We start from the raw sequence: 19,526 nt of genomic DNA, 5'->3' as shown, positions 1-19,526 counted from the left end.
CAGGTGAACAGGGCCCTATCCTCAGGGGGACCCTGCCCCGGACATAACTCTCTCCACCCACCACCTTGAAATACTGTACCAAACTTTAATAAGAGACTCCACATTTTCATTTTGTATAAGGTCCTACAAATTGTCTCCAGCCCGAGTGAAGCTGTGGGCAAATGTCCCAGTCATTCTAACCCAGCTAACATGAGCGCCCATCTCTGAAAGCTAAACCCTCTCCTACTGGGTTTCCACCTTGATTGAAACTCGGCTGAACCCTTCCTCAATCTCCACATCATTTCTTTTATCTCTAAGGTGTCATTTTCCTGGGTGCCCTGGCCGCTCACACTCCCTTTTCTCTCTGAACAGCAAAAGAGCTCACGGTCGGGAAGCTCAGCTTAGGGCTGACCTCCTCAACCATCTTACCGTATTTGTAGAGCTCAGCCTCTGAGGCATACTAACGAGAGAATTGTCAGCCGGCTACTTGGTCTGATCATAAAATCCAAAATCATCCCCATCATATAGCAAATGTCTGAATGCTTCCTCTATAATGTAGAGACCATTAAAAGTGAATTGAAAACCTCCGATCACCGCAGCTATCGCCCTTGCTCTCCAGACTCTGCAGTCGGGCGCCAAATCAACCAGGTTCATTTTCATTCTCCCCAGGCCTGTACTCAGCTGTCTCATGCACTTTCATGGACTTGGGGCCTCATCATCTCAGAAAGAACACACTGTTCTCAGTGATACAGTTTATGCATTTGTGCGGGCTTCTCTTTCCATCGCTAACAATTAATATTAATCATTTCTGCCTAAATTTACTTTTTTTTATTTTGTTCTTAGTTAGCATTCAAAGTAATGACTCTCACTATGATATTGTGATATGTGTATATTGTGGTAGTTTGCTCACATTCACCCATCACCCTCTCTTCTCCTCCCACCTCCTGCCAAACATGACCCCTGTGCTTTTATGGTGAGGAAGTGAGGGAAAGAAGGAGAGAGAGAGATTGGAATTTACTTTTTGTTAGATTTCTTATATTTTTTAACTATGTGCATTCACGTGTGTCCATGTGTTGTGTACATGCCATGAGTACAGTGTCCGTAGAGGACAGAAGAGGGCATCAGATACCCTGGACTAGGAGTTTTAGGCAACTGTGAGTGCTAGAAACCAAACTCCAGTCATCTCTCAAGCCCCCAAATTCATTCTCTCTCTCTCTCTCTCTCTCTCTCTCTCTCTCTCTCTCTCTCTCTCTCTCTCTCTCTCTCTCTCTCTCTCACACACACACACACACACACACACACACACACACACACTCTCTCTCTCTCTCACACACACACACACACACACTTTTATTTTATTTTTATGTGTTTGGGTGTTTTGCTTACATCTGTATGTGCCTGCCTGGTGACCACAGAGGCCAGAAGAAGGCACTAGATCCCCTGAGCCTGGAGTTACAGACAGTTGTACACTGTGCATGGTGCTGGGAATTGAACCTGGGTCCTCTGGAAGAGCGTCCAGTGCTCCTAACCACTGAGTCATCTCTCCAGCCCCAAGATTTACTTCTTAAATCTCCTTCAGATCCAATTCCAAGTCCAGCCTGGGTCCATCACAGGCTCTATCTAATTCTGAGGGGGCTCCCCATACCATTCCTTAGGGATCAAAGGATTTCCTGTCCCCAGGAAATCAGCATGGTCTGAGGACCAAAGCACTTGGAGTTCACTTATTCCTTCACAACCAAGAGATCTACTGCCAGATTTGCTTGGGGCTTGGGGGAGAGAATTTAACTTCTAAAATTAGACACGTTAAAAGGTGTCTAGCTTAATTCTTTCCAGCCTCACTGAACAGGCCTGTTTTACAAGAAAGCACTTTGTAAATGTGCCTTTTGTGGCAATTAGCAGTTGGGAAACAGGTCTTCAGGAAGAACTCTGCACTCGGGCCTGCTTGAAGCCCCCTCCTCTTGCCAGGAACTAAACTCTCCCTGCAGTGAAGAGATGATGTCTAGTCTTGCAAAAATTCCTTTTCAACTCCCATCCAAAAGTGATTGCGGGGCTGGAGAGATGGCTCTGCGGCTAAGAGCACACACAGCTTTTACAGAGAACCAGAGTTTGGCTCCCAGCACCCACAGCAGAGGGCTCACAACTGCCCATAACTCCAGTTCCAGGGGACCTGACGCCCTCTTCTGACCTCCATGGGAACTGCACTGGTGCACATACCCACACTCAGACACACAGATACAATACACAGGATTTAACTCTTTTAAATTAATGATTGCAGCCTCTTCCTGTTTCTAGGGTGCCCAGATTTTAAATGAAAGATTTCCATTTTCTATCCTGATTTTCTGCTCTATTTTATTTCTCTTTTATTTTAAAGAGATTACCAGGAAAGCCAGAAACTGTTGCATACCTGTCAGTAGGAGACTAACAATCGCTTGAGAATCAAGACACTTGTCCAGAGGACACACAGAAGTTGGGGAGTACTTTCCCCCAGTTTGGAGAACATGGCTCTGCAGATGCCTCTGGCTTACCCATGTGATAGCCTGGGGTACTTACATCCTCTATCCCAAGCAATTTTCACATAGGACAAGTTGCTCTCTTCAGTGGATTGCAATACGATTAGATCATTGACCCCCAAAAGTTTTATCCCCCTGCAAGTGCTATTTATTCATCCAGTGACCATTCTAAGATGTTTAGGCACAAAGGAGTCAGCAGTCCCATATCAAACTGGGCAGAGTGACCAGGATGGCCCCTGGTGTGACCTCCAGGACAAATACTTATGCACAAAAGGCAGAGATGGCATTTGGTGGCTACCATCCTGCTGTCCTTGATAATAGCTCTACTGTGGGTGGGATACAGGTTGCCATGGTGATGGTAGAAAGAGTAAACCATTAGAGAACTGGAAGTTTCTTTGCTGGGAAAATCTGGGACTTAGATACTATATGGCAAGTTCCCTCGGGTGCTTATTAAGATCGGAAGGCTCTGATCAGGTGGCCTTTGGTAACCTGGGGCTGTGGTGAGCCACCCTTCACCTCACACACATGGGCACTGACTCTGCCAAGACCAAGAATAATGCCACACCAGCCAAAGAGCCCTCCCTCCTAATCTGGCCACTGGCCAAGGGCGTTAACTGTGCCAGACCACACCCAAGGCCAGGTCCTATCATTTCTGTCACACACTGTCACCACCTTCGGTTTCTCATTCAGTTTTACCACAGTGATCCTGAGGTAAGCTCAGAAACAGAGGCACTGAAATCCTTTAAATATGGCGGAGCATAATTGCCAGGAAGGCTGTCCATCCACTCCAGTTCCCTCTCGACAGCAGGCAGGGTGTCCCCTTACCATACACATAGGAGATGCCAACAAGCTCAAATATGGCGATGATGACGAGGGCATAGGACGCGGCGTAGGTGTCCACGAGCTGAAACATGTAGATTCCACCCTAGCAGGAGAGAGAAACAGCCACCATCAAAAAGGGCCCCGTGGCCAGGCCATCTCCCTACGTCTTCCCCCTCCTAAAGACAGCAGGTGCAGAAAGGAGTCCGGTGTTCTCCCTGCTCCACAGGAGCCTACACCTAGGCTAGGCATGTAAAGTGGAGACTTGGCCGGGTTAACAGAGACATCCCTCAGTGGTCTCTGAGGTGATCAATAAGGCAAGCACAAAAAAAAAAAAAAGCTGGCTTAATATCTTCTATTTTTCCAAGGCAAAGGTCAACCTCTGAAGGAGCTCTGAAAGCAGCCACTTGCCTTTGTGTTTGCTGTGAGCTGTCCACGACCATCTGTGTAGATGCACTTGATTGACCTTTATATGACCGTCAGCTGTGGATGTGAATTTACTTTGGAATCACCTAAGCAGGGGGCCTCATTGAGGAATTTCCCTGACTGCCTTAATTCACTTGGGAAAAACCACCCTAAATGTGATTGGCACCCTCTGGGAGCAACCCAGGTGGAAAAGGTCACAGGAGAAGGAAGAGTATTCACCCTCTGTCAGTCGGGCCTTCCCTCTCCCCTCAGAGTTAATTTACCTTGCTATCATTGACTCCTTGTTGATATTAGAAGTAGCCTTTCCAGGCCCCCAAGGTGAACTGAGGACCGTTGGCTCTCCAGGAACCCTCCAGGTCTTCAGCCCCAGACTGCATGAGGCACAGAGCCTCATGGACTAAGCCACCCATGGGTTCTCAGCTCCTTGGTGTGAGAGGGCTGTTGTGAACTACTTTGACCCTTATGGCATGAGCTGATTCCTATCAGTTCTGTTTCTCTCGGGAAGACTATAACTAATATACTGGGCCTTCTTCACACATTCTGCTCGCTCTCGCTCTCGCTCTCGCTCTTTAAGTCTCCCTGCTAACTGAAGAGGCTTGGAGACCATCTCATTTCACCCCATCACTTTATAGATTCAATAACCAACGCCCAGAGGAGTGGCTTGCTCAAGGTCACAGGGACAGCAAATACACTGTATGTCCTAAGTGTTACTATGCAATTTGCCAACACATTCAGGACTAGGAAAAAAAAAACTCAATATATATAACAAGAAATGTCTTGGAAATTTGACGGATGGATAAATCTGGACATTGCTGCTTTCTGTTTTCTTTAAGTAGGACACACCTGTCTTGTTGGCCCAAGAAGACAACATCTCAATTATGAAGACGCTAGTGGCCTCACTAGGAGCCAAGATGACATATTTCCCTGCGTGGTCAGAAATATTATTGAACTCATGCCATTTATGGAAATGGCAGTGATTTGGCTCTGGTTATGTATGAGGTCTGAGAAATGAGAATACAAGGACAGTCATCACAGGTCCTCTGCCTGCTCCACTTCAGGCCTATGGCTGCAGACCCTCACCCGAGTGATGACAGACAGCCATCACACATCTCCCAGCTGACCCAATGACTGTAGGCTCTCACCCAAGAGTGATCACTGGACAGTCATCACCCAGTCCCCACCATATCTGGCCATACACAGAGGGCTCCCACCTGTGTGATCATTGGGAAGCCCATAATGAAGAAGCAGATACAGCAGCCCAGGGTGAACACAGGTTTGTGTGTGCGCAGATACTTGGGGAACTCATCTGAGATGGAAGTCACAATGGTCTCGATGGTGGCAAACTGAAACAGTACCAGGACAAAAGCATTTGAGTTCAACTGTTCCCCTCAGAAACCTCCCACCAAAGTCCTTTGTGGTATCACTAGGGAAAGCTGTGCTTGGGTTCGGTATGATTTTTAGGGTGCTATCCCTTCGATGATCTAAATGGCCTTACTGGATGCCAACACACAAAGTCAGGAGAACTCAAGCAGTTATAAGAGCTGCAGAAACTCTACCTCCAGCCCCTAGAGAATACACAATCATCCATCAGGACATTTTAGCTTCATTTTGTATTCATGAGATGTAAATTCCTCTCCTCTAGTTATCTGCCATTTGATCTCCTACTTGAGGAAAAACCCTCTCTGCACCCAATGACTAAACCCTGAGTACCTGTCAGCATGATTTGTAGTAGGTGCAGCCTCACGGCAATTTTCTTAAAATTGACTTCATATTACCATCCCTTATGCTACCCTATAGAACTCGCCTTGGCGAAATGATGCCAATAGGGTTGGGGGAGGATACAGGCTAAAACTTGGCACAGAATACAAAAAGAAGGAATGGAAGAGGAGAGAGGAAGGCTCCTTCACACCATTAAATGATCACAAAAATGTGGGTTAAACTAGGTGTGGTGGTGCACACCTGTAATCCTAGCCCTCGAGAGGCTGAGGAAGGAGGCTAAGGAGTTCAAGGCCATCCTCAGCTACATAGTTACTGTGACTCCAGACAGGTGCCTCACCAGCCATCCCGACATTCCTCAGGAGAAACCTCCGTAAGCCTGAGTCTTGCTTGCAGGCTGGATCTGGGATCTCGGAAAGTAGAGTCTCTAAAAGGTGTGGGAGGCAGGGATGAGAGGGACAGGGACTCACCATAGTGTCAAGTCCAAGAGTGAGAAGCATCAGGAAAAAGATGATGGCCCAGAACGGAGAGAGAGGCAGCCTGGTTAAGGCTTCTGGGTAAACCACAAATGCAATGCCTGGCCCTAGAAGAAACAAGAGAGATGGTGGCAGACAGGCCCAGCTCAGAGTCCCTCTCCCCAGAGCCCACTGGCTTCTCTCCACTGAGATCCTGAACTAGCACAGGTTATAGTTCTTTCTGCAGTCTGTTATTTGTGCTCATCTCTGCTAATTAGACCATGCTACCTTCCATGAAATACATTCTTTTATTTGATGAACTGGAGGCGAAGGTAATTATTACCTTCTGGTAGAATTGTTGACATTGAGCCCTGAGGGGTACCTGGCAGTGTCTGGAGACAGATTTGTTTCTCACAACTGAAATGAAATGGGATAATTTGATGATCAATCTGTCACCTTAACAGGATCTAAAGTCACCTAGGGAACAATCCTCTGGGCATGTCTGTGAGAGACTCCCTGTGTTGTGTTAACTGACATGGGTAGCACCATCCATGTGGGGGTCCTAGGTTGAAAAGGGGGTGGAAGTGAGCTGAACACAGGTGTATGTGTCTCTCTCTGCTTCATGACTGCAGAGCCAATGTGACCAGATGCAGTGAGTACCTGCACTCATATTGTCCCCACCATGAGGGACGCGTCCCCTCAAACTGTGAGTCAGATAAACCCTCCCTCCTTCAAGTTACTTTTGCTGGGCATTTTGTCACAGCAAGGACAATAGTAGCTCATACAGAAGTCTACTGACATTAGAAAGGAGAGGCCAGGGGCAATGGTTTCCTAAGAGTACCACACGCTGTCAGGGGTGGAAGGAAGGGGACAGCCAGGGGCGCTGATGAGCTTGAGTCTTAGCATACTGGTGCCCACAGCCTCCTGAAGAGGGCATCAGGTCCCCTGAGGCTGGGTTACAGGCAGTTGTGAGCTGCCTGATACAGGTACTAGGAATGGAACCCCAGTCCTCTGAAAGGGCAGTAAGTGTTCTTAACTGCTGAGCCGTTTCTCCAACCCACATAACAGCATTTTTTAAAACTGGAATGTATTGGATTGTTAATTCCTGTGGTGGTTTGAAAGAAAATGGCCCCCAAAAAGAGTGGCACTATTAGGAGGTATGGTCTTGTTGGAGGAAGTGTGTCACTGTGGAGGTGGGCTTTGAGGTCAGTTCACTTCCTGTTGCCTTTGGATCAAGATGTAAGGACTCTCAGCTCCAGCACCATGGCTGCCTGCATGCTGCCTTGATTCCTGTCACGATGATCGATAATGGACTAAACTTCTGAACTATAATCAAGCCACCCCAATTAAATGTTTTCCTTTATAAGAGTTGTTGTGGTCATGATGTCTCTTCACAGCAATAGAAGCCCTAACTAAAACAGTTCCTAATGTTGCATAAGGCCTCAGGATATTTAAAATATAAAACCTCGAAGGCCTATGATACCCCCATGTCCTATACATTTATTGAACAGATTGTAGAGCCAGCCTTCAAAGGCTCCTATGTGAGCCATAAAAGAAAAGTCTGATTTAAACTACAGTTGAAAATAGGTCTCAAACAGACGCAGAAAGCCAGCCCGGGACGCTGACAAAAAGGCCCTGGAATGGTCACCACCAGAGGACTGAATGGTGGCACTGGAACACCATTCTGTCCTTTGGGCATTGCTACTTTGGAGGTGGGTAAATAATTTTGACAGCCACACCTCCCTGAGAATGGGGTAGTCGCTGCAATCAATTAGCAGTATTATGGTGCTGTTTCTGACTAACAGTCATAACACAGTGGCCAGTGTTTGGATCAGCAACTGTCCTGCATGGGGATAGGCTGATCCTGCTCAGCTGGGCTGGAGTGAAGCTGAGCCCACACTTTCTGCAGCGCCTCCTTTGAGTAGGGGAAATACACTTAGGAAGAAGATGAGGATGTGTGTGAGCTGCCCCCATCAAGTCTCACCAACGTGACTGCCTAAACATGAGCCGGACAAGGACAACCAGAGGCATGCCAAAGAAGACAGAGGAAGGATCATGAGGCTTCAACCTGCCACAGAAAACTACAGGCAACTAAGGAATGCTAAGAGCAGGAGAAACAGCATACCACCTGGTTATCCAATACCAAACGGTCTATCCTGAAAACATACACTCAAGTAACGATATGCAGACCAAGCAGATTATATTTAGAAGTATGTATATATGTGTGTGCACGTGTGTATGTACATATACAAACACACATACACACACATATATACGCATGTTCATGTACATACATGCATGCAACAGCGATTAATGAAAAGAGGCCGTAAATTTGAAAGAAAGCAAAGAGGGTATATAGGAGAAAAGGGAAGGGAGAAACTATATAATTATATTATAATCTCCAAAAATAAGAGAAACAATAAAAATATATAATATATTAATTTTTTTAAAAAAAGAATATATGTGAGTCCCAGAGGGTCTGGGAGGAGGTCTCAAGACTCATGGTCCTTCCTGGGGAATGAGTCCCACGGTGGCCACTGTCCCTGAGCCTGAGTTAGAGGTATAAAATGCAGGGAGTGAACAACTACAGAAAAGGGAATTTCAGAGAGACATGCTAGAAATTTTCTGCTGCTTTTCACACCGAAAGTATGTAAATTTTTATCTGAGTGTTAATAGCACCTGTCCTTCCTGGCCCTGCTGGGACAGGAGCTAGCTCAAGTGGCCTGTGTGTCCCCAGTTACCGTCTTTGTCAGTTCATCCACTAGTTCCCAACAAGAAGACAGATTTTTTTTAAAAAAAGGCAAACTGCCTCAGATATTCTAGAAAGTGGGGCGGCAACTCTCGGCCTCGATGACTCTGCCGGAAGAAATTGAGGTTACAGAACAGCGAGGGGTGGCCCGGTGCAGGAGGATCAGGCGGTCTCAGCTCGTCCTGCCTCCCAGGGAGTTGGAGAATTCTCAGCCAGGAGAAAGCGCTGAGCAGCTCACTTACACGGAACCAGCATCTCTGGGGGCTCCCACTCCCTCCAGGGAGAGATAATGACACCCCTGGGACATGCTGGAACCTTAACTCCTTGAGGCTGAATTGGCATAAGTGGAAGCAGTGATTAACGGTCCCTGGTGAACAGGAAGAGACTGGGTCATCCCTCCCAAAAGGTGACCTTCTAGCCTGGCTCTCCCGTGTGCTTACAGTGAGAACCTGGGAGCCACGTGAAGGACAGCTGCCTGACAAGCCTCCCTGCCTCTGGAGGGTCTGGGGCTCATGGCCATCCCTCTCTGCACCTGTCACAGTCCCCACGCACTGAAGCCGATATGCCTAACTAGAGTCCAAGCAGAATGACCAATAATCTCCATGAAGGTCCCCACTCGCCACGACCTTGCAATACCCTAATCCTCTGTAGAACCAGGCAGAGTGGAAATAAAGCTAATAAAACTCTTAACTACTCCCCCTACAAATGCTGTCCTAGAAATGTAAGTTAAATGTGATGAAATGAAAGCTCCTTACAAACTCAAAAGCACTATGCAAATGTTAGCATCATTTGGGCGCAGGGTAAACATTTATTCCACACTCCCACCCCCACCACCTTCTCACTCACTGGGGAGAAAACTGCAGGTCTGCTAACGAAGCAGAAAGCCTCGAGAACACACTTGACCTAAGCATTAAGAAAGTGCTTCGTAAGGACAAGGCTCCCTGAAGTCAGGCTGGAGCTCATTAAGCATCAGCACTGGGTGTCTGCAGAGCCCTGTGTGAGAGGCCCCTGGAGCAGCTGCAGGCCTGTGGGCTGCTTAATGAATCCCCTGCCCATGTCTAACAGGGTTAGCAGGCACAGCCCTGACCAGCGCAGGCTGGAGTGAGTTCAAGAAAGCAAAAAAGACGAGCAAGAAAAAAAAAAATAGAGGCAGAAACGGGCCTAAAACAAGCCCTCTCTTAGGAAAGCCAGCTCTAACCCTGCTGCGAGCTTCCCGCTGGAGCCTGTCTTAGCCATTGTACCCCAACTTAGACACTTGAGTCCCCCAACGCCATCCATCCCAGTGCCCGACAGAGCAAGGTTGACGGCTGCCCTGTACCTTGGTCGGCCACGTTCTCAATGTTGACTTTGCGTTCGTTGGCCATGAAGCCGATGACAGAGAAGATGACGAAGCCAGCAAAGATGCTAGTGGCACTGTTGGTGCAGGTCACAATCAGCGTGTCCCTGGGAGGAGGAGAGCAGGGTTTGCTTAGGCGAACTCCGTGAGGAGGACGGGACGGGAAGGACAAATGCGTGCCGTGTGTCTGAGTACCCGATGAGCGTGTGTGTCCACCTATGATCTCGTCATCTGCACACACATACACATCCAAGGACAGGACAAGCAGTCCTGAGCACAGATGCCCTTTTGTCCATCCAAAATGCCCCCAAAGACTCAAAGGTCACTTTCCTAAACCAGCGCAATTTCGGACTGTATTCTAAATAGGCATCCTCATTTCCACAGATGAAAGCGTAGCTCTCACACCTCATCAGAAACATTTTTCGGCAGATGAAGACCATTTGAGAAAGCCACAGCTGTTCAAAATGCAGACAACAACTGACTGTGGGGTGCCAGTCTCCAGTGCCCCAGCCGATACCCAACCTCTCCACCCAAGGCTCAGAGGCCATCACAGAGGAGAGGGCGGAAAGGTTGTCAGAGCCAGAGAACCGGGATGTCCGCGGTGAGACAGTCTCTCCTAACCACAAAAAGACACCAGGTGAAGGGAGGTAGGGAAGGGTGGACTCGGGAGGAGGGGTGAATGTGACCAAAATACATTGTGTAACATTCTCATAGAATTAATAAAGATATTATATATTATCATATTATAATGACCCCACCTCTGAGGGGAAGTGCTAGTGTCTTATGATCAGGACAGGGTCACAACTAATTCACACTGGCTAAATGCTCACATCTCCCCCAAATTAGTATGATGAAACTCAGTTCCCAGTGTGGTCAGATTACAATGTAAGGCCTTGGGAGAATGGTGTCATCCCATGAATAGGACAATGCCTTCCTGAAAGACACCATGAGGTGTGTGCCGCCCTGACGTCTACCAGTGTACAGCAACAAGGTACCATCTGGAGCTTGGAGGGAAGAATCACCGGACACTGGATCTTCGAGCACCTTGATCCGGGAGTCTGCAGTCTCCATAAATATAAGCAATACATTTCTATCATTTACATATTACCCAATGTAGAGTATTTTCATAATAATAGCCCAAAGTGACTATGATATCATGATAGGAGATCACCCAGCCACCACAGTAGAAAAGAAGGTGACAGGATCTTGGAGAATTCTGAGACAGGAACCCAATATGAGGAACAGAAGGCAGTGGGACATTGAAATGACATCCATATTATGAAGGCATCCTGGGGCTAGGGTTCCCAGGGTTGAGAAGGGCAAGAGAAACGATAAGAAAGAGACGGGTATCAGTGCCTTCATTCTGGAGCAGTGGTTCTCAACCTGTGGGTCACAACCCCTTCAGTAAACCTCTAACTCCAAAAAATATTTACAATATAATATATAACCATAGCAAAATTATGAAGTAGCAATGAAAATAATTTTATGGTTGGGGATCACCACTACATGAGAAACTGTATTAAAGGGTCATAGTATTAGAAAGATTGATAACAATTATTCTAGAGTCTTCTGCAGGTAACACAGCCAGGGGTTCCCAGTCTGCCCTAGGCTCAAATGTGAGGTCACAGACAGATGGAGCATTGGGCCTGCATTGAAATCCGGGATCCTGTCCCTCCTCCTGGTCCTCCTCCTCTTCCTCCTCCTCCTCCTTCTCCTCTCTCTCTCTCTCTCTCTCTCTCTCTCTCTCTCTCTCTCTCTCTCCCTCCCCCCTCAGTAAACCACTTGCAATTTTGAGTGAAAGAATATTTCCAATGGGAGCTCCTATGACCTACTTACTCATTGCTAGGACACTCATGCATGACCTAAAATGACCCTGAGAAGTTTCCTTCCACTCAGACTGTAATGGTGGCAATGATGTCAACTCTCTCTTTCAGGGGCTGTGAACATAGAACAAGGTGGTGTCTGCAGCTCACTCAGCCTGGCACCAAGTCAATGTGAAGAAAACATGTGCCCTGCAAAGCTCTGGGCTTCCTAAAGAGTACACTGAGGCACAGGGGGGTGGGTGGAACAGAAATTGAATCAACTTTATCTAGCTCTCAGCCTAGGCCCTTGCTGCCACGCCATGCAGCCTCATTTCCTGTGTGGCACACAGCAATGCTTTACCCTCTGATGGTGTTCAGACCAGTTGGCCTCAGTGTGTTGAGCAGTGTGACCAAAACTCTTCAAATGCCCGAGTCTGGCACCTGTTCTTCAAGGACTTATGGGCTGAATTTTATATCCTGATTCTGGCATCTTGATCTTGAATAATGATAGTGACTGCTGTCACTTGTTGAGTACCTACTGTGTGCAAAACACTCCTCTGGTAACTGCATGCATCACTTTTACCCACAAAACATTGCACTCTGTCTGTGCTCTATAGATGAGAAAACAGATGTCCAGAGGGTCACATCCTGCCTGTGCCTTGCATTTGTAGCACGTGGCAATGCTATCCTCAAATGCCCCTAGCTCCATGCTGTCCTTCCTCTTCATCACGCTTTCCCATGAAACCCCTTGAGAAGTATGTATCAAGTAATCGGTGGCCCTACTACACACATGACTATACACATGGACTTCCACAGGACACAGCCAGACACAGTGACCACTCCAGGGACACACTGCATCCTATAGGTAGAGTTTCCACTCAGTACCCTGCTCAGTGGGGTCAGCTGAGGTAGAGGAGTTAGTGACCAGGCCTTGGCCAGTGGCTTTTTGTGAGCCCAAGGCCTATCTCTAGCTCTGCCTTGGGTGTCTGCTGAGGCTTCATTTTGCTCATTTCACTAGTCTTCTCCCTCTGGATCCCATGGCCACATGTACCTGTAGCAGTTGTTGTGGAATTTGTTGTAAGAAGAAAGAGTGATGAGCCCTCCCCAGGCGGCAGACAGGGAGAAGAAAATCTGAGTGGCAGCATCCTTCCACACCTGGAAAGAAGTGGGGAGAGTCAGGTCACTGAGGGAGACCAGCATGTCACCTTCCCAAGTAAATTGGAGGTGACTGGGGACAAGAGAGCTATGAGCATACAAATGTGTTTCTTGTGCCTGAAACCAAAGAAGGAATTAGCTGGGAGATTCTAACTCTGTCAAATCGAAGACAGGTTGAGATAATCGAAGGGCAAACGTGTGCTTATGTGTCCCACTACATCAAACCAGACAGAACAGGACAGCCCTCTCACGAGCACTTACACACCCGAAGGACAATCTATGGCAACAAAATATAGTCATGGATATAAAAATGCATTTTAATTGACAGTCCTATGTGTTGTGACAATTGCCACTCAGAACCTGAAATTCCACAGTCCCCAATCTTAGAAGAGTGACAACAATGTGGACGGACTTCATGGGGTCACCTCCCTCCTGAGAGTGACTCCTGCTGGCCACCTTCATAAAGTTCCAGGTCACGCAAGCCTTTGTGCACTGCAGGAATACGGCATCTGCAAATGGGTCTATGTTCATCAGTTTAATCTGGACTTGAAATTGTCCTGAAGGGGCCTGGTAAGAAGGCTTAATAGTAAAGTCACCTGCCACAACAGCTGAGGACCAGGACCAACACAGCAAAGAGAGAAAACAGGCTCCTAAAACTTGTCCACACACACACACACACACACACACACACACACACACACACACACATAAATAAATGTGTAATAAAATTTTTAATGTACTTAAAACAATGCAAAGGTAGATTTCAAGTGTGAGGCTGGCAAAGCCTACATCCACCCAGCACCCATTCACCTTGTCTACTCAGAAGACGAAGCTATGATAGATGGGAAAGCGGACGTGTGCCCAGCTCCTCCATCAGGGAGTCTCAGTGGGGAAAATCATCCATGTCACTTAGTCTCTGGCCAACTGTGTGAAAATAAATTACTATGTGGGGCTTCTGCAGTCACTCCCCTTTAAGAGGAAGAATGCTTCTCTCTACCTCTTCTCTCACCTTTGTGCTACCTGGAATGTTGATGTGATGGCTAGTGCACCACAAGTTCTGAGGAATCCAGAAGGTGAGGAGGAAATACCAGACCCTTCATCCCCCATGACATCACAGAGGGTTGAACTGGTCCTTAACCAGCTACCAAGAGAGAGACATCAACTAGTATCTGGTTTATGCTGGCAATGTCTGGAAACTTTTTGGTGTGTGTAGCCAAACTCAATCCTTGCCATGAGTTTCTAATGTACCCCAGAAAAGCAGAGTTTTTATTAAGGAGAGAAAAATCATCTGTAGCCACACAGTCACCCTTCACAGGGAGAGGTTTTGGTATGAGTGAGTATTTTGAGAGTGTGATGTGCATACACCCAACACAGAGAAAGTTCACGTATGTGCTGGTCTCACATCAGTGTGTAGGAGGTATTCAAATGTGTCTGGGGCCTTTAAAATCAAAAACCTGCTCCTGCTCTGATTTTCCAACCAGCAAAGCTCTGCTTCCAACATGCTATAATTAGTAACAAATAAGTGGTGTGAGGTGGCCCAAAGCTATCAAAGGACCCTGGTCTTCATGAGGGCCTACACTGCAACTCCAGCTGCACAGCACTGCTTCAGAATCTGAAAGTCCTCAGCTGCCCCATCAACACCTGAGCACACCAAGGTCTCCCACAAGAAGTAGGCTCGGGGATTCCCATGGGGGCAGGGAAGGCTGGCTCCTCCTGCTGCACAACCAGCAGTGTGGCCCACCCCTGATAGCATGCACGCGCGCACACACACACACACACACACACACACACACACACCTGATATCCCCCCCACACACACACACCCCTGGTAGCCCACATACACACACACACACACACACACACACACACACACACACACACACACACACTCCCAGTCTGCTATAAATAGAGTGATGAGCCCACCGTGGCATCCGTGAGTTTTTCCCACTTAGGTGTGATGAAGTACCAGATGCCAGCTCCAGCTCCGGGCAGTGTGACGCCTCGAATGAGAAGAATGACCAGCACGACATATGGGAATGTGGCTGTGAAGTACACCACCTGGAAGAGCAGAGGGATGGAGAGGTGGGTGAGCAGGCATCCCTGAGGATGTCACCGAGGTGAGGGGACAGGGGACCTGCCACCCAGGCACACGTGCCCAACAGCGAGGTCTCCCCAAGCCCTGACAGCACTGGGGACCCACACAAGACACTGGGGTCTGAGTCAAATGGAGAAGACCACAGGGTACTTTCCTTCCTTCCCTGTCAATCAAGCCTGGGAGACGTCACCCTGCCCAGCTACCAACATTCCACAGGGCCAGAAGCCACAGATGGTGAGGGAGGTTTTGTGCTCTGTTCTCCAAAATTCTTAACCCATCTCTGCGGAAGTGTAGTGGAGAGCTGTTCCAGCTTTGACCTTGAAGCACTGCCCCAGTGAGGCAGCTGGTAACTGCCATGCCTACCTAGGACCTGCCCCTGAAGCGTGGCCAGGACAGGAGCCCTTAAGACCTGGATGTGCCAGCCCTCTTGGTTCCTCACGATCCTGGATGCTGGATGGTGGACAGAGTCAGAGTTCTCCAGAGAACCCTGCTGGACTGCACCTCACCTCTCCCAGATCCTGTGATCAACCCCTTTACTGGCTGTAAGTTACCCCAAAATAAACCACCTTTTAACTATGTGGAGTTGCCTTGGTTAAATCCCCACATTAAGGAAGGGCCCAAATTTCACCAGGAGAGATAAATCCTTTTGGCTTATGCCTTCCATCCTGGCTTACACAGACACCCTAGGTGAAATGACCTCACCAGGTGAAGAGGTTGTGATTCTAAAATCAGACACGCTTCTGTTCAAATGATATCTAATCTCTGACATTGAGGTGTGATCTTCTGAACCTCAGTGCATATACCTGTAATATGGGTACAGAGTAACTGTCCTAAAACAATATTGAGAATTATACAAGTTGCTGTGTGGAAGCCCTAGTTCAGGGCCTGACCATAAGAAGGCCATTAAATACAGCTAAGTTCCACAGGCATTTGTGGAGGGCTTCCTGTGAGCTGGGTACTGTGACAGACACCAGCTGTCCAGAGGTGGGTGGGTACATAATGGAGAGAACCCAGTATCTGAATAGGGGCTGAGTAACCCTAGGAGACTCATGGACTCCAGGGAAGTATGCAGTGCCCAGCCTGGGAGTGCTCATTCATGGAGATGTTGCTCAAGCTGGATCTTAGAGCATGAAGGCAATCGCAAAGTGTGGAGGCATGATGGGAAGGTGAAGGAGGGGAGGGAGTGAGCGAGGCAGGCACACAAAAGTGACGCTCTGTCTCCTCACTACTAGGATGGCAGAAGGCTAAGGCCAAGGGTGCAGAGAGGGGTAGCTAGAGGTACTAGAGGAGGTCAGAGCACGGGAAGCCCAGAGTGCCAACAGGTAGTTGTGGGTTCTGGAAGGATGGCGGGGGCGGTGGGGCTGAGTAAAGGCATATCTAGAGGAAATGTTAACAGAATTTAGAGATGTGTTGGATGAGGATAAGTTAGTAGTACTTTCTTACCTGTCAATCAAGCCTCAGAGAGAAGGAGGGGCTTGAGATTGAGACTTGGTAGATAGAGGGCAGGTTGGGGGTGGTGAACTGTGCTTGCTCAGCTCCACAGTCACAGGGGCCAGAGTTCAAATCCTGACTCCTCCACTTATGAGCTGGGTCACTTTGGGAAGTGGCTAAACCTCTCTGGACCTAAGTGTCAGTACCTGCAGGTGGTAATGACTGCATGTTCCTCTCGGGGTGCTGGAGGAGCAGGATGGGGTAGTCATAGAGGAAGAGGACTGGAAGCCTGTCTAGGACCACAGGGTGCAACCTCCAGTCAGTGAACACCCAGGCACTCAAAGCCATGCTCTCACATGCTGGCTACAGACCTGGAAGGAGCTGGCCGCCTCTTCCCTCTACAGCTACCGTGCTGATCATGTCACCTCTCCTCCAACCCGTGGAACATTAGTCCCTTCTCCCTCTGGTCCCAGAAATGAGGTAGAGCCAGCAGCCAGCCCCCTCCGACATCTCCAAACTTGCTTCTCTCCTCTCCCTTAAAGTCTGAAGGAAAAGTAAAGGCCTTGCATACAGACATTCCAAAACCCAAGAACATCTGACACTTTGGGGGGGGGGGGGAACACTCCACCACAGGCTGGCCGGACTGTGAGATGAGACCGGAAGAGGAGATGCTACTAGGCAGGGCCTGGTCACTCAGGCTCATGTCTTACCTCCACCAGGAAAGGAGCAACTGAGGACCACCTGACTTGGGGCTGACAGGAAGGGAAGGCTACCAGAGGACACAGAGAAGAGACTGCCTAGTCCACAAGGGCCTGTAGGAGGAACCATGAAAACCCCCATCTCTCACTTGACACCAACTGAGCCAGCTGTTCCCATGTGGCCGCTGTGCCGTGAGAGAAAGAAGCTGAGACCCAGGCTAAACACAACACAGGGGATTAAGTAGCTCATTCATGGACCAAACCTGAAGCTACTCCAAAGCTATTATTCCTATTAGGTGTCGTTCTGTGAGCTATCAGACCAGAAATGGAGGCTGGCTGCTAACGGTAGGCCTGTGAGATGTTGACGACCCAAGACTGAAGAAGGTGTCACCTGCAGGGACCTACACGTGAGTGTGAGTGTCTCCTTATATTCACCCCCCAGGGACTTTCTCTCTTCTCCCTGTCCACAGCCCCATGTGTAGGTGGCCCAGTCCCTCGGCTCCTGGTGAACTGAGAGGGTAACCTTCGGCTTCCACCTCGGATGTGAGGGAGCAGCGGGCCGAAGCTTTCTGTGAGCTGCTTGCCTGGGTCAGGTGGGCCACACCGACTGTCAGAACTGATTGTGAGCAGTAATGAATCCTGCTTGGCAGGAGGGACCACGACCTGCCTGACCCTTGCTGGCATCCTCCTCACCGCAGGAGACCCACTCAGACAGCTAATTAGGTTAGCTTCGCTGTGCCACTTGGACTTTCTGGCAGAGTAGCCCCAGGGGCCAGGCGGTCTGCCCTTTAGGCTGGCTACTGATCACCTGTGGAGCTCTACCAGCTCAAAGACCGCTTCTCCAAAGGGACACCTTTGTCCCCTCAGGTCCTGCACTGGAGGAACTGAGTTCACATCACTGCAGGGAAAGAGAGAATCTCTGTTGGCTAGGGCAGTGCCTGTGGACCCTCCATTGCGAAGGAGCCAATCACATATGAGCACCTCAGTCCCACGTTCTCTCTGGCGCTCAAGTAACTATCTTTGATTTGTATCAGTACAACCCAGGGCAGGATAAGAAACTGCAGTTCATGGTTCCTGGTGGCAATCCTCATTTTGAGGAAGAAAAAAGAGTCTTCGTTGATATTTGATTAGAAACCTTCCTAAGTCAAACAGGAGGAGTATGTCAGTGGTCACTGACAAGCTTCCTGGCTCCAGGTGGCTTTAAACTTCCTCTTCCCCAAAGCCTACAAAATCCAGCCCCAACGATTAAATTCTAATCACTCCAACAAAAGCACAGATGAACAGAGCTTAAAAGAATCTTAGAGGCCAGGTATGGTGGTGCAATTCAGAGGCAGCATCTAGGAGGTAGAGACAGGCAGACCTCTATGAGTTCAAGGCACACTGATCTATATAGCAAGTTCCAGGACAGTCAGGACTGCACAGTGATTCCTGGCCTTGGAAAACAAACACAACAACAACAAAAACCTTACAGAACACTTACTTTAGTCCTAGATTTTTGCAAACAAGCACAATAAGACCCTGATGCAACCTGGGACTTTCCAAAACTACAATGATAGAGAGAGCTGAGACAGGCTGGGAGACCTGGCACCCTGAAGCTTCATGCTAATGAGGACTCATGGTTCCTTACAGAGAAAGTCATATAGATTCTAGGCTTTGCAGTGAGCAAGACCCATGTTGAAATGCCCCTGCTGCCACTTACAAACTGTGTGACAGCAGGTGGCTAGATGAGCCCAGCCTGTGTGTAGATGGGAGTCAGTGGGCCCATGTGGCAGGTGCTATGAAACTGATGTTCAAATGCATGTGGAGCAATCAGTGGTGCCCAACACAGGGCTCCTCACAAGATGCCTACTCTTCCCACTTCCCCAGTGAAGTCACTGTTTCTGAGATACCCACGGGGATGACCATTAATCCATCAGGCACCTATAACAAAGTGAAAGGAGCCACCACTCATGAAATCATGGCCATAACCAGGTGTTTTACACGCATTCCTATCCCCTCATGGAAACCCTACCGTGTGTGGGCTACCGTCCCCAGGTTAGGTGGTTGAGGATAAGAACACAGGTTCCCAAGGTTGACTGGCTTATCCACAGTTTCACGGCTAGGAAGTGATTGCAGTCTTTCCAGTGGGCCGTGGTCAGGCCACATCATCTCCATCTCGCCTGTGGGACTGTGGCTGAGCAGACACTTGGCTGGTTGCGCTAAGCCTCCTTATAGAAGATGGAGCTGCCATTCAACTCAGGTCCAAGCCATGGGAGGCAAGGACATCGGGAAGCCACAGGCCACCCTGGACATGGCTGTGTGGTCCCTTTAGCATCCTCCATCTTTCTATAGCCCCACAGAGCTCATCCTGAGCCG

General features: G+C 48.6%; 1 protein-coding gene across 1 annotated transcript in view; it reads right to left on the bottom strand.

Annotated features, from left to right (window-relative positions):
• The window catches only part of Slc6a5 (solute carrier family 6 member 5), a 56,469-nt gene that overhangs the window by 15,938 nt on the left and 21,005 nt on the right, over positions 1-19,526 (bottom strand). The window contains exons 8-13 of the mRNA XM_028880168.2: positions 14,871-15,005; positions 12,844-12,947; positions 9,973-10,097; positions 5,921-6,033; positions 4,946-5,077; positions 3,315-3,414 (exon numbers count right to left, since the gene is read on the bottom strand). Coding sequence (XP_028736001.1) covers positions 3,315-3,414; positions 4,946-5,077; positions 5,921-6,033; positions 9,973-10,097; positions 12,844-12,947; positions 14,871-15,005 — 709 coding nt within the window. The remainder of the gene's footprint in view (positions 1-3,314; positions 3,415-4,945; positions 5,078-5,920; positions 6,034-9,972; positions 10,098-12,843; positions 12,948-14,870; positions 15,006-19,526) is intronic.

Source organism: Peromyscus leucopus, chromosome 1 (assembly GCF_004664715.2).
Source record: "Peromyscus leucopus breed LL Stock chromosome 1, UCI_PerLeu_2.1, whole genome shotgun sequence".
NCBI classification, from domain to species: Eukaryota; Metazoa; Chordata; class Mammalia; order Rodentia; family Cricetidae; genus Peromyscus; species Peromyscus leucopus.
The sequence above is the reverse complement of the archived record's forward strand: the minus strand, read 5'-3'. Positions and strand labels throughout refer to the sequence as shown.